This window comes from Nipponia nippon, unplaced genomic scaffold (genome assembly GCF_047370975.1).
Source record: "Nipponia nippon isolate SJK-2023a ecotype South Korea unplaced genomic scaffold, ASM4737097v1 scaffold_2, whole genome shotgun sequence".
Taxonomy (NCBI): Eukaryota; Metazoa; Chordata; class Aves; order Pelecaniformes; family Threskiornithidae; genus Nipponia; species Nipponia nippon.
The window spans coordinates 60,268,989-60,283,037 of NW_028262336.1; the positions used below are offsets into that span (position 1 = coordinate 60,268,989).

The following is a 14,049-nucleotide window of genomic DNA, read 5'->3' on the forward strand; positions in this document are numbered from 1 at the left end:
CAGCCTCGCTGGGAAGACGGCCGTGCTGGCGCAGCCGGGGCTTGTCGTCTCTTCGCTCTTCTTGCAAGCGCGCTAGAAGATCCACAGATTTAAGTAACGGGATATTAAAGTGTGTTTAAAAAAAAAAACAAACCCAAGTGTTGCGCTTTCTTGTTTCCTGGAAATGTGACTCCCCGGACCCGAAGTGTGCTGGTGGGGCGGGGAGATAAACTCGTGGCCTTACCGGCACCCTGCTGGGAGCCTGGGTGGGAGAGGCTGATAAGGAGTTGCAGCTGTATGCAGGCAGAGAGAAGTAGGAGGCGAGGGCTTTAGGGAGTGAAGGAAGATGGAGGCTGGAAGATGGAGGCTGAAAAATGAAGGGAACGGTGAGGCTTGCTCTGTCTGCAAAAGGAATTCCTGTCACGGGGTGGTGACCACAACACAAACCATGCAGCTCCCAAAGCATATTAAACAGTGTCATGCCTGTGACCACTGCTTTTCCTGCTCCATCTTGCTTTGCTCTTGAGAAACGTGGCCAGGAGGAGATGGGGTCGCACCTCTGCTATAACACGCGGCGTTTGCTGCCTGACTCCCGTGCCGCGTTCCTGTGAACGTAGGCTGCCTTCTCCCGCCCCACAGCAGCGGTGTCCAGGCTCTCCTGCGAGAGAGCGCAGCACCCCTGCAGCTGCAAGACTTCTGGGAGGGGAGAGGGAGGAAAAGCTTTGTACGCTGAGGAAATCTGGCGAGGAGGGAAGGAAATGCCGTACTTTTAATGTCGCTGCCCGGCAGCCAAACTCCCTGCAGGGAAACCTCCGTCCCCGGCGCTGGGTTTGATCGCTGCCTCTGCGCCGAGCGGCGAACCCAGCCCTGCCGCCTCTCGCTCCCCCGTTGCGGCCGGAGGCCAGCCGCCGCAGCGCCAGGTGGCGGACCTTTCTTGTCAACGCCTCAACTGTGGGGATGAAGGGCCAGCAGAGCGAAGGGCCGGGGGACCGCGGAGAGAAGAACGGCGAGGCGCTCCAGGCCGCGCTGGCCAACGTGCCCGGGCCGCCGACCGCTTGCTGCGCGGCCGCCGCGCGCCCTACGACCTTCACCCTTAACTTCTCCGTCCCCCCGCTTTGACCTAGCTGTCCCGCTTGCCTCCAGATAAAAGCTTTCCGAACGCGTGTCCTTTATGTCGGCGATTCGGTCGGTTTTCGTGGCCGAGCGGGTTACGGTGCTGCCGGGGGCTCTGGGCCTCCCCGCGCAGCCCCCCGGGCCGGCAGGAGGACTGGAGGGAAACTACAGACTTGGGGCATCGCTTAGTCATTTTCCAGGCCCGCCTGAGGACCAAGCTGATGGAACACAGCCGATTTCGAGAAGCCGGTCGCTGCGACCCCCGAGAGCGGCCGTGTCCCCGGCCGGGGGGGCCGCGGCGCTGCCCCACCCCGCCCCGGGCCTGGGCCAAGCGGCGCCGCCTGCTCCCCCCTCCGGCCGGCAGGGGGCGCCATCGCGCGGAGGCGCTGCCCAGCCGGCGCCGCGGCCGCCGCTCGTCGCGTGCCGGCGCGGGGCAGGCCGGGAGGGCGGGGGCGGGGCGGGCGCGTGCGCGGCGCGCGGCGGGGCGGGCTGGTGGGGGCGGCTTACCATATGCACGGGGCTGCGCGCGGGCGGGCGGGCAGCGCTGAGGCGGGGGACGAGCGCCGGGGCCGCCGCCATGGGCAAGAAGCAGAAGAACAAGAGCGAGGACAGGTAGGGCGCCGGCGGACCCCCCTCTTCTCCCCGGGCTGCTGACAGCCGCGGCCAGCGCCGGTGTCGCGGCGCTGAGTCAGGCCCTGCCGGGGCTCGCGGCCTCGTCGGAGGCGGCGGCGGGCAGGCGGGGCTGGCTAGGCCCGGCCCGGCGGTCGTTGGCCGGGCGGCGGCGGGGCGGAAGGCCCGGTCGTGCTCCTCGCCCCGGGGAGCGGCACCACCGGCTGTGCGTGCGGGCCCGGTCGGCGCCGGAGGCCCGAGGGGACGGGCGGCTCGGTGTCCCGCGGGCGGCGGCGCGGAGGGGGAGGCCGCCGGCCGCCGAGGCCGGCGACGGCAGGGGAAGCTTGGCCGTTGGCGCTGGAGCGGCTGCGCTGCTGCCGCCGCCGCCGCCTGGGCGCTCTCGCCGAAAGGCGCAGCCCGGAGCCTCGCCCGGGTTCTCGGGGAGCTTGTCCGGGAGCGGGCAGCGGCAGAGTGCCGCTGGTTCAGAGCGCACATCTCGGCTGTCGGCCAAAACCAGCTGCTTCGTTCAACTGCAGCGCCTGAAGTGTTGTGTTTTGGTTTTTTTTTTTTGGTTTTTTTTTTTTTTTAATGGGAGACAGTGCTATGGATCCTGCTATAACTTAGTGATTTGTGCACGTTTAATAAATGCAGGTGTTAAATATTTTAGTGGTTGCAGGATAAGAGGATCCCTTCTACGGTTATGCGCATATCATCTTGGAGTCTGTACTGTCAGCGAACTTTCTTTTTTGTAAGAGATTCTTAGAGCGGTGGTTGTATTAACCATATGGAACACTGACTGGGTAATGTTGCGTATATGTACGCTAGCAGGAGAGAACATGTTGTTACTTACCACTATAAAATAATAAATACAAAGACACAACCAATTTGGAGAGTGTTTTTAGTTGTTAATACTGACAAGGAGTTAAATGAAAACTGCTGTCTTAAAATGTGTATGAACTAGAAACAGTACAGCTCTTTGTCCTTACCTAGACTGCTCATTTTGTATATCCTTTTTGAGACATTAAGTGTTTCTTTTATGAAAGTACTCCCTGTGAAGGCTATTTCACAAAATACTACTTTCTCTCTAAGCATTTTTTACTCCTTAGGTGTGCATTGCATTAAGATGTTGATGTTAGCGACTTAAGGCTGTTACCATGTTAGGGTGTAAACAGTTCTAGTTTCTCTGGTCCTTTCTGGGTAATGAGTATTTTGCTAGCGAGGTATTTTGCTCTTCTGACTATTTTTCCTTGCACCTTTTGCCGTACCATGTGTGCCGCTTTGTAGCGTCGGTTGTTACCAGCTTATTTCATGGGCTGTATTTCACAGGTATATCTTGGGAGCAGCTCTGGCGAGGAGATGAGTCAAGTGTGATTTGAGAAAGAAGGAGGAAGGGTTGGATCTTTGTGCTTTGAAGGAAAGAAGGCCTAGTGCTCGTCTTTGTACCTGGTGTGGTAGATGCCAGAATCACGCAGAAGCCTTCGGGTACTGAAGCGCTGCTGCTTGGGGCCCTTCCAGTGACAGCGGCTGGTGTGCTGGGGACACTTTGTGCCTACTGGATACCTTGTTCTCTTTGCGTGTCTGTAAATTACTGAGCAAGGGCCTCTGTTGGGTGCTACGCGCAAAGTCTCATTTATGTCTAAAAAATGGAAGCATACCTTAAAAAAGAGGCCAAGAATTTATTGTTAGAATAATTGAAATCTTAGGAGCCTAACGATTATTAGCCCAGATCTAATTGTTTCAAAAACAGAAAGAGCAATAATGCAGTTAAAGTAGTTACACTTACCATCTCACTGCTGCTCTGAGTCCTGAGGTCAGTGGTTTCATCCTGGTGGTGAGCTGTTACAGTGAGTCGTCAGCATCAGGTGTCCTTCACAAGGAGCAATACGATGGTTCATGTTGATGGTTTCATCTTAGCTTGCTAACATGCTTATATGCCTTTGCTCTTCATTGTTTTGCAGCTCCGTGTTGCATCCAAATATGTAAAAGGCACTATATATTAGATACTATTTCCTTCTTGTTTGTTAGCCCTAGAAACAGTTTTGTCCAGGTCTGCATTTCTCTTAGCCGACTGCTGGCGAGTTGTGGGGTGTCCAGTGCCGAGTGCAGTACAAGCCATCTCTGTTTATCCCATGCCTGTGCTCCTCTCTGCTGCATCCTGTGTCTCCACTGCTCAAGGCTCTGCTACCATACCAGGCCTGTGTTTCTCTACACTCCATCATTGCTGTAGAGTTGTGAAGATCTCATTCTATACGGAATAACTGCTTGCTACTGCGATTTATGTGAACCTATGGTTGCAACATGTCCAGGTAAATGAAAGTAGAACCGATTAGGCATAGGCGCTTGGTCAATTAGAGAAATTGCTATCACAGCTAAATCAAGTAAAAGTTGCAGGCTGGTCAAGAAAAGTTCAGCCAAAGTAAGCCTGGCAGGCTTTAGTCCTAAGGCCTTGCAAATGCAGTACAGAGCTAATGGACTGCGACTAGCAGTGGCAATACTATGTTACAGGGCCACATGGTTGTATGGCAATGGGAGGGATGATGTGGAAGAAGAATTCAAACAGAGATGTGTTTGAGAAGTAGGACAGGACAGTTAGACTGGGTATATTTTATAGCAGGGAGTCTGAGGGGATGGGAGTGAGGAGGGACCTGGAAGGCCAGTGACGTTTTGGAATAGGCTCTGTCTGCAGAGGTACCCCCATCATCTGGTGCTATTGGTTCTAGCTGACACCCCTGTCAATGTCAGGTTCCCTTGAGGGAGAGGCTGCATCACATGTTTGAATCTGTAGCTTGAAGTTGGACTTCAACATCCCCCATCAGTCCCCCTTCTGTTCCCAGCACAGGGAGAGAAGAATGCCACCGTGGAATCAAAGGCTTCCAGTCAGTTTTGTCTCCTGCATCTTCAGTTCTGTGCTCTGCAATGTTATTCATTTCCTCTTTCTTTTCCTCTCTTTCCTTCCCCAACAACTGTTGTAGATACAATCCCTTACATCCCTCTTGCAGCAGCTCAAGGGCATAATTTGCAGTGCAGAGGAAGCATGTGGGAAGATGCAGGTGGTATGTGTGTGTTGTGAATATTGGTTTGAGAACTGATGTGACAGGAAGGAGATTTTTGCTTGTCTTCTGACATAGTGAGACAAGTTACAGAAGGTACAAGTCATCTTTACCCTGCTTTTGTCCCCTCACCCCCATAGCTTTGACTTCTGTTGTGTAGTTTCTCCCTCCCTTGTTTCTGCTGAGTACGGTAGAGGTCATACTGATGAGTATTGGTATATAGCCGGGAAGTGTGCTGGTAAATGAGGGTGAGGATGAATTTTGTTATGGGAACAGGGTATCAGTACACAGGGACAAGACCATGAGTGAGATGATAGCTATGGTGAGCAGGGAAAGAATGGGAATGCAGGACCGTAGCCTGTTACGAATGCAGATTGCTACCTGAACAAATATACCTACAAATCTGTTTCTACTATAACAGCATCTGAGTTATATTCCTTTGAAACTCTCTTACTGACTCCTGCCACTTGATTGCTGTGCATCTGTCCATGGAGAACATATTTGGGTAGAATGATGAGATACATGGTATCTGTAGGAAAAACTCAGTGTGGTGTGTTAGAGAGGTGCTTTGTAAAGGTGGAGCGTGTCTTGGGTCATAAATAACTCCTAAGCCATATGGAAGTTGCTTTAATTGTTTCTTCTTTGGAATTTTTATGATAGTGTTGATCGCTCCTTTTCAAATGAAACTTAATAGCAAACCTTTCAATAAAAATATGAGGTATCTGAATTTCCTGGCTTCCCTAATGGAAGAGTGGGTGTTCTGATATGTAGTCTGGCTCCTCCTGGGAGTGATGAGTTATGCTTTGATTCTTGGATAGAGCTGTAAGGTGGCAGAAGGTATGTCAAGGTTCTCCCCTGCTGTCTTTGTGAATTTAGTATAGGACTTTTTTTTTTTTTTTTAATGTGTGAAGAAAGGCTGTTGTAAACTGCAGAACCGTACTTTGAATTCAAGCCTCAAACTGCTGCTGTAGATCTCCAAGTAAGTGTGCTATATGCTGTATGTTACGAGTTATTTCCTGCCTGGAATATGGGTCTTTCCCCTGATGGTGTTAGCTTTTAATGTGTTTTTCCTCTTCTCCCAGCTTTAAGTCATCTTCTTCTTCTCTTAGTAGTTTTCCTTAGCTTCCAGTAGGCAGTCTTTAGGTGTGTTTATTCTTGTGTCCTTTAATATTTGTGAACTGTTGCCTAGGCATACCACTCTGATCATTCATGCATATTGCTTTAGAAGTTACAGGTGCCAGTGGTGATTCTGCAGCCAAGAGTGAACACTGCTGCTAAAATAAGACTTACAGTGCTGTTGCTGATGCTATATATTGCTTTCTCTTCTGCAAATTAAATTGCTGGCATTGTCTACTAGTCATCCTATTTGGCTCTTTTTTGTTGGTGTGTTAAGTGAAATCTTAATGCTGTGTAGGAAAGTTCTGTGAAGGCTAGAAAGCCTACAAACACCTGTAGTTCAGAAACATTCTGTACACGAGAAAATTTACAATAACTGTCTCTATCTGCTTCTCAAAAAATATTTCCACAAGCGAAGCTTTCTGCAGCTCCATCAAGGAGAACAGCTGATAAACCCTTGAAATCATTGTTTTGCAAACCTCATCTGGAAGATGCCAGGATTTTGTGCTGAAAGATGGAGTAAAATAATGCAAAATAATTTCTTCATTACAGAAATGTATTGGCCTGTTCTATGCAAATGTATGTTTCTGTACCCCACAAAATTACAGTTCTTAACACAGGCATTTCATATTTATAAGAAAACTATTTTTATACATTTTTGTTGGATTTTTTTTTAAGCAAGGCATCATTGTAAAGAGACTGTAAGGATCTTCAAATATTTGTGGTAATGGCAACATAAACCAAAAAGCACTACAGTACAGTAAGCAGATTGTTAGAAGCAGCTTTTCTTGTTGAAATCTTGATTCTTGTCATCTGTTACCTTCATGAAGGCATCTAAACCTTATGTATAACTGCTGTTTATGAAGAGGATGAAAATGGTACATTGCAAGCCAGCAGGAATTGCAGAAACTGTTCTTTCAGTTCTCTGAAGATCTCAGAATAGAGAGGTTTATGGTAAGTTAAATGTTGCTGTTGTTGCTGACACTCATAGTATCAAGCCAGACAAGCTGACAGCTCTACATACCTTTGCTGGTTTTAATTGCATTAGTACTGTCATGTTTTTCTGACTCTGGGCTCATGTGCATCGCTGTACATTTGTTCTGTGCTGTTCATTGCTTAAAAGCTGCCTAGGAGTCAAGGTTACAGTTCTAGACAAAACCTCCAGTTTAGTAACTTTTAATGCTTGCATAATATTCCTTTTCCTCCTCCTTCTGACTCCCTCTGCAAAAATAGTCCCCTAGACTGGTAGAGGAAATAATTTGTCTGCAGAAAAATTATGTGTGCGCATAATTCAGACATTAAGCTTGGCTTGCTAAAAAAGTATAGTGCAGTCTGGTGGGTGTTCTGGTCTGAAAGCAGTTGGTATCTTACAGAAGATGTGTGTTTTGATGATCCTGGTGTTTGCAGCACTGATGACTTACTCTTCCCATATGTCAATTTTTTTTTTTTCTTTTACAGTAGTCTAGTGGAGATTTTGAACATGAATCTGCTATCTTATCTCTGAAATACATTTCTTCAGATACATGCTGTTAGATGAAGTATGGGTTTTAATTATAGTTAATGTAGGTGGGCATCCTTTGCTCTTCGGGATTACAGATAATCTAAAGTGTATTTCATGAAGTGTTCTACATGGTATTTTTGTGATGTATTTTGATTTTATACAATGAGAGATATATAGGATATGGAAGTTGTGAAACACTGGACTTCGAGGTAATTTTTGTCATCTTTGCACTTTTTCTAGACAAACAAAACCCCAAAGGACTTGTTCAGGGAAGGCCGAATGCTAGTTCTTTACTTAGTGTTTCATATTCCATGCTTTTAGTCATCTTGTTCTCTTGGGATGTAAACACTTAAACTGAACCTTGAAGAACTGCTTTCTTCCAGAGCTCTATGTTGCCAACTATTAGCCACAACAGAAGCTTTTTATCTTGAAGTTTTGCTATATCTTTGTTTAAATGGGAATTTTTAGTACTGGTGAGCTTTTTCTTTTCCCTTCTCTTTTTCCTTTTTTTTTTTTTTTTTAAATCTGGGTTGTATAAAGGAGACTTTCTGTTTTTCTAGAATCTGTTGGGGTTAAAAGTTACGTTTTCTATGTCTTTTTCAGAAGTTTTTTTTTTTTTTAGCTTATAGTTATTCCACTCTTCTCTTTCCCCAGCCAAACTTGAAAGAGAAGGCATGACTCTTTAATATTAAAAATGGAATCATTGTCTTGGGAGCCTGAATAAAAAGCAATTACCCTTGTAGTCAAATTTTACTTCCTTGCTGTCTCATGTAATTAGGTAGCTTCATCAGCTTCCTTCATCTTACTAGGGAAGAATAGCTAAGGAGTAGTTTCACCTCACACTTCATTCAGTTGATCTGTCAGACGTTTCACACCTTGTGGTCTTACTCTTGCTGTCCCCAGCTGTGTGCTGTAACTGCTTCCATTGCATTGGATCCAGTGCTTACAGTGCCCACAGTACAACTCAGGTGTGTGATTTGATCTGCCAGCCAAAAAAGTGTTTTCTGCAAGGGCTTGTGGCTGCAGGATTGCCTGAGCTGATGAGAGGGGAAAGCCCAGCTCGGAATGGAGAAGGAAGTCACTTCTCCCCTCCCCTGCACCATAGTTTGAGGAAAAGGCAAGGGAAGGGGGGGCCTTTTTCTGGGGCTGTGATTTTTTTTTTTTTTAAGTGCTGTCAGCTGCAGTGGTGGGCTGTGTAGCTGGTGCTCATGTGGACACTCCTTCACTTCTTGGGCTGAGGAAGGAGTGTGGTTCATTCTTTCCTGAATTTCAAACTGTCTCAGGCATATGTAATTAAGGAAAAGCAAGGTGAATTCTACTTCTAAAAGAGAAGTTTGTGGAGTTCACATTCTTCGATAGGTAAGACTGAGAAAAAGGCCACAGCTTTGTTTTCATGTTTTGAATAGCCTTGCTGAGCCAGCAGATGCTTGCATCTTCAATTTCATAACCCACTTAAAGAACAAGTTGGTGGTGCATGGTTTTGAGCAATTAAATAATTACTTCCAAAGTGTTTTTACGTTCTGTAGCATTTTAAACCAGTTGCTCTAAAACCTTTTTTTGGAAGAGAGAATGCCAATGTATCTTAATACCTACAAGTAAAAACAACTAAAAATATGCCATACAGCACTGGTAACTTGCTAATTTTGGATAAGCTTGTATTTAGACATGCATCCTTGTTACTGGGCTTATGACCCACATATACAGAGGATGGGTAAGGTGCTCTAGGGGAGTAATGGTAAAGACCTGTCTAAAAGTATTAGTTTTGCTTCATCTAAAACTGTTGCAAAACTGTACACATGGAAACAGATGGTTCAGCTTCTTTTCAGTCTTTTTGAAGTTCAAGGGTTTTTTTTTTCCAGCAGAAGAAAATGACTTAATGACAGTGATGTTCCTTTGAAGGTGGTTAGAAGAGCTGGTGTCATGTAAATGATGAAATATCTCCGAAGTTGCCTCAGCAAAAATGAGTCTTCTGATTATGCAGGAATGTGGGCAGTGAGTTCACGGTAGTGATGCAACTTTCTTGCTATGTGGACTTACTGACTCTTCTGCCCCATGCACATTAATGTGTTTTTTTTTTTTAGTCTGTTTTTAATTGTACAGCGTCTTCTGCCATTTTAACTTCATCTTTACAGAGACAGCTTAAAACCAGTCCTAACTAAAATATTTTTAGCCTAATTCGACTTAGCTTGTTATCTCAGCTCTAAGATGAAGGCAAGCTTTAGTATTCATATTTGTGTTGGTCAGTGCAGTGGGTCAAAATGTACTTGTAATCTTTGAGTCTGCATGTACCCTTTAGTTTTCATTTCAACGGGATAGTGTTATCCTGTTGACTTTGTTTGCAAAGCTGGATGTTGCCTTTCCAGTAGTTAAGGGCTTGTTCTCATTTTAGGCTGACTTCTTCCATTTTATTTCTGCAGTTTCATTTAACTAAGACTCAGTAGAGTCAAATTGATATAAATGAGGGTAGCTCTGCTTCTTTGCATACCGCTAATTAATCCTGCACTTTCAATTCATGTATGGATTAATAGTTTCCTTTGCTGTTTATCGTACTGCTGCCTAGTCAGGTTGCTATCTCTGTCACACGTAGATGGACGGTGCCTATTTAAAATGAAGTTTTGCCCTGTGTTTGGGGATATGTGTTGTAGGTACTAAAATAAGTGTACTCAAAGTCATTATTGTGTATGATCTTACGAAAGAGCATGAGGAAAACATGCATGTGTGCTGGTGGCCTTGCTAATAGAATAACACTTGTCTGTAATCAGAGTGTCTGTGAAATGCTGTTGGTGTCAGTTGGCTTGCAAGGCTATCCTTCGCTAGGACCTGCATGGAAAGCTGGAGGAGCTTGTTTGGCAAGGAAGGGCAGTTACGCATTTCAGCTGCAGAAGTTCACTGAGCAAAGAAAAATCCTAAAAGTCTATTGGCTCTTATTTTGATAGCTGTAGTCCTGTCTTCCCCACATGTGGCCTTGTTTTCTGGGGCAATGCCCAGGAAGTCTTTCAAATTTCTATGCCTAGATCTGTCTGTTACAGAAATTATATTGCATGCAGTATCTGTCCTTAGTATAGAAGCTTCACACTATCCCTAGTGATGAATATATTAAGTATGCCAGTACTTGGAGTAATTTTTTTAGCCTTTCATGAAAAAGAGAAGTGATAGATAATTAAAATGTACTTGTAACTGTTCTGAAATACTTTGTTAGGAAGTTCTGATGGTTTTTATCTTATTTCAGCGTTGTGAGTTTAAATCTTGATTTGGAGCATGACAGCTTCTGTTCTGGTGAGATGTGCGCTAATTAACCCCTGTAATATCCTAGACTGCAAAAGAAAAGGTAAAACTTTGGACTTCAAAAATGCATCTCTCTAATTGTGCACAAGTGTCAGAAATTATGAAACTTTACAATTTAAGTGTTTGTAAGCAAAATGGCAAAGCATGCCCTTAAAAGACTAAAGCAAACCCTAGTATGTGGAAACTAGTATTAACATAAGCTTGAACATCTGTAAATCAAAGCTTGTGTTAGGGTGATCTCTGGCCTCATGATGGCTTCCACAGGGAATTTCTAGGTTCTGGCTGTTGCAGGCCATTGCATCAGAAAAAGAACTTGCTCCAAAACTATGTTTGTTTCTCATGTTTTAAACTGTCTGTGTGTCTGTCTGTCCTGCCCCACCCCCCCAAATGCCCAACGCCTTAAGGTATGTGCTAATTTAGTATTTTTTCAGCAGATGCTATGTAATAGCTGAGGGTTTTGGTTTTTTCCTTTTTTACTGGCGTTCTAGTCTTAAATATTGTTTCCTTGCTGTACTGGCAAGAGAAACACTGCAATGTTTTTTTTCTACAGACCGTGCATTTATCAGTCACGAGGTTTTTCCACTTTTCTGACTCAATAGCTTGCAACTGGGTGGGATCTCATAAGTACAAGAGCTACTGGCCGTCTTTTTACATCTGACTGAGCAGCGGTAGGTGACAGCTCTTCTTTTATTTCCTAACTCTGCTTTAATCTCCACACTGAAAACATTTCATACTTTCTCTCATAGGCAGGATTTGGGATCGTAGCTTTATTTGTCACTGGTTTTGTTTAATGTGTAAAACGAGTAGTTTAGGTTGGATTTTGGGAGTGTCACTTACTGGTACTGGCCTGATTTGATTGATTGCATGAGAGATGTTGGATTTCCGTTGTTGCCCCTGCCTATCTTAAAAATCTCTAAACATTTACTTGAGATGATCTGAGCATATTTGATCCTGGTTTGGTACAGAATGGTGTGCTAGCACAGCATTTAATTAGTGACCCAGTGAATATTCAGGAATCTGTTTATAAGTGGCTTTCCCTATGTAATGCAAGTTTTCAGTAGTCTATGTGGACAACTTGTACTGGAACCCTTTTGGGCAGCAGGTGGTTTCTTAATGTCATTTCTAGGGCAGTAAGGTCAATATTTTTCAGTATAAAGTATGTGAATGTTTCTATATGCAACTTTTAAAATGCTTTGGAATATTTTGAAGTCTTATATTGCTCTTAATCCTGCTTAAATGGTAAAAGGCAGTGAAATTGCATAGGGGAAATGTAGAACGCCTTTTTTTTGATCAATGATGTGATTCTAAAGAAAAATAGTTTTGCTTAGTATCTGAAATGTGGTGATCTCTGCATACTTGTTATGGATTACTGCCATCTTGTTTAATTAGCCTGACTCTGTCTTCTCCCACGGCATAATTTTGCCTTGTATTAGGCACAGACCTCTGTGAAGGAATGTCTGCAGCCATTTAATGTTTTGAAAATTGTTTGTTTACATTTGTGAGTGAAGTACACACACCTAACTCTTGCTGTAATTTACTGCATTGAAATGCTGATTTAGCAATATCAGAACTTCTCGTATCTGGCAGCAAAAATAGAGGCTGGAATCAAAAGTGTGTGAATGAGGAAGGTGGCTCAGGCTTCACTTCTGAAACAGAGATAAAAGAAAACCAGGGAAATAACCCCTTCTCAGCAGTGCAGCAGCACTTTGCTTTGCTTCACGCTTTCCAGACCTCCTTGAGCCTCTTGTGCTGGGTTATCTTGTTGTGTGAACTGGATCAACAGCAAGCCTCCTTTGAGCCCAAAGCATTATGAGCTTGAATGGCCTAAGGTAGTGAGGCTGTGAAGTCTATATGTAAAGTCTTCATGCGAAAGGCATTTGAGGTCAGAATTGAAAACTGTTTGAGCATACTGGTGCTTTCAGGTTCCTGTATCAGGCACTCTTAAGGCTGGGCTTAGGACCCTTGTAAAGGCTGAGTGGAGGGGCAAGAGGGGATGGGTGGAGACCTTTTGGAGGACTTGGAGGAGGAGGTTCCTGGCAAGAGTGTTTGGGTTTCTGAAACGTGTTTGGGGACTGCTTAAAAAAGCTTACAGGAAAAAGTTTCCTAGGTGTATCTTCCAAGGGCAGGTTGGATGGGGCTTTAAGCAACCTGGTCTAGTGGAAGGAAGGTGCCCCTGCGTGTGGCAGGGGGTGTTGGAACCAGATGATCTTTAAGGTCCCTTCCAACCCAAACCATTCTATGAATCTCTGAAAGAAACTCTCCTGTTATGTATCTAAAGGCAGTGAATTCCTTATGACATAAGAATCTCCCAGGAAGAGAGGAAGGGCACCTTCTCAATCTTCTTTACAACTTTCTTTTATTATGAGATCCTAGTGGAATATTATTAGAATTTTAAAAGGGAAGGAATTCAAGGTCAGTATGGGAACAGACTCTTAGTAATGGAAGCCAATATTTGAATTCCTTGGCTTTCTAATAATATTCTTGCTTTACAGTTCTTAAAAAGAATTATAACTGTATGTATTGCTGTATATATAAATGCATGCAGCCTTAATTTTACTTTTCACTTCATCCAGGCTCAAATGTTTGAAGCCTGCTGTGTCACTTAGTAAATTGAAATGTAGTGGAAAGTATAGATTTCTTGGAAACCACTGACTGTTGAGCAGTGGAAGCCAAGGTTGGAAAGGCTCTCGTACTATATTTATGCCACTATTGTGACAGCTGAACGGTCTTCATTATTATTCCTAAAGTGTTCTTGCTGGTGGGTGTTAAAGCTTAATGTCTGTGAATTGTTTTTTTTCAGTTTTTGCTTTGAGAGATTCCCCCCCCCCCCCCCCCCCAAGTTTTCTTCTTCAAGGTTCAGTTTAAGTGAGTTGATTTAAAAACAAATAAACCCCCATCCCCTTAAAGCCTGTATCCTGGAAAACATAAGGTACCGTAAGCATCCTCTGCATAAAAACCATGTGTTTTATGTTTGGACATAACTTTCTGCATAGTTGCAGTGTGAAAAGTCAGCCTTGAGAATATCCATGTAAACTATAAGCTGTTTAAAGGCTTGGCTCCTTAACATCTGTACAAACACATTGTTAAGATCCTGTAGTAGTGGGAGCAGTACAGCCATGGATGAAGTAGTAGTGGAGCTTGTATTTTGGTCTCTTCAAACTATTTCAGGCTTGGATTTGACTCGGTCTCCTCCACTAACTCCTAGAGTAGGAGGAGGTAAGCAAGTGTGCTTAATAAACTGATATGCTGCACTTAATGCAAAAAGAAACATGAGGGCCTATGTGTGGGCCTAGATGTAATATAGTAAGCCTGATATTCGGGCTTTAGGTGTAGAGATGATTGTTGACATTTTTATTTCAGCTGTCTATGCTACCCCTGGTGCACAGCCAGTTAAAC

The 14,049-nt window shown here is 44.6% G+C and overlaps 1 protein-coding gene across 1 annotated transcript in view; it reads left to right on the plus strand.

Annotated features, from left to right (window-relative positions):
• The first annotated feature begins 1,547 nt into the window (after positions 1-1,547).
• EIF5B (eukaryotic translation initiation factor 5B) overlaps positions 1,548-14,049 on the plus strand; it is a 36,631-nt gene continuing 24,129 nt past the window's right edge. The window contains exon 1 of the mRNA XM_087759244.1: positions 1,548-1,704. Coding sequence (XP_087615370.1) covers positions 1,670-1,704 — 35 coding nt within the window. The 5' untranslated portion in view covers positions 1,548-1,669. The remainder of the gene's footprint in view (positions 1,705-14,049) is intronic.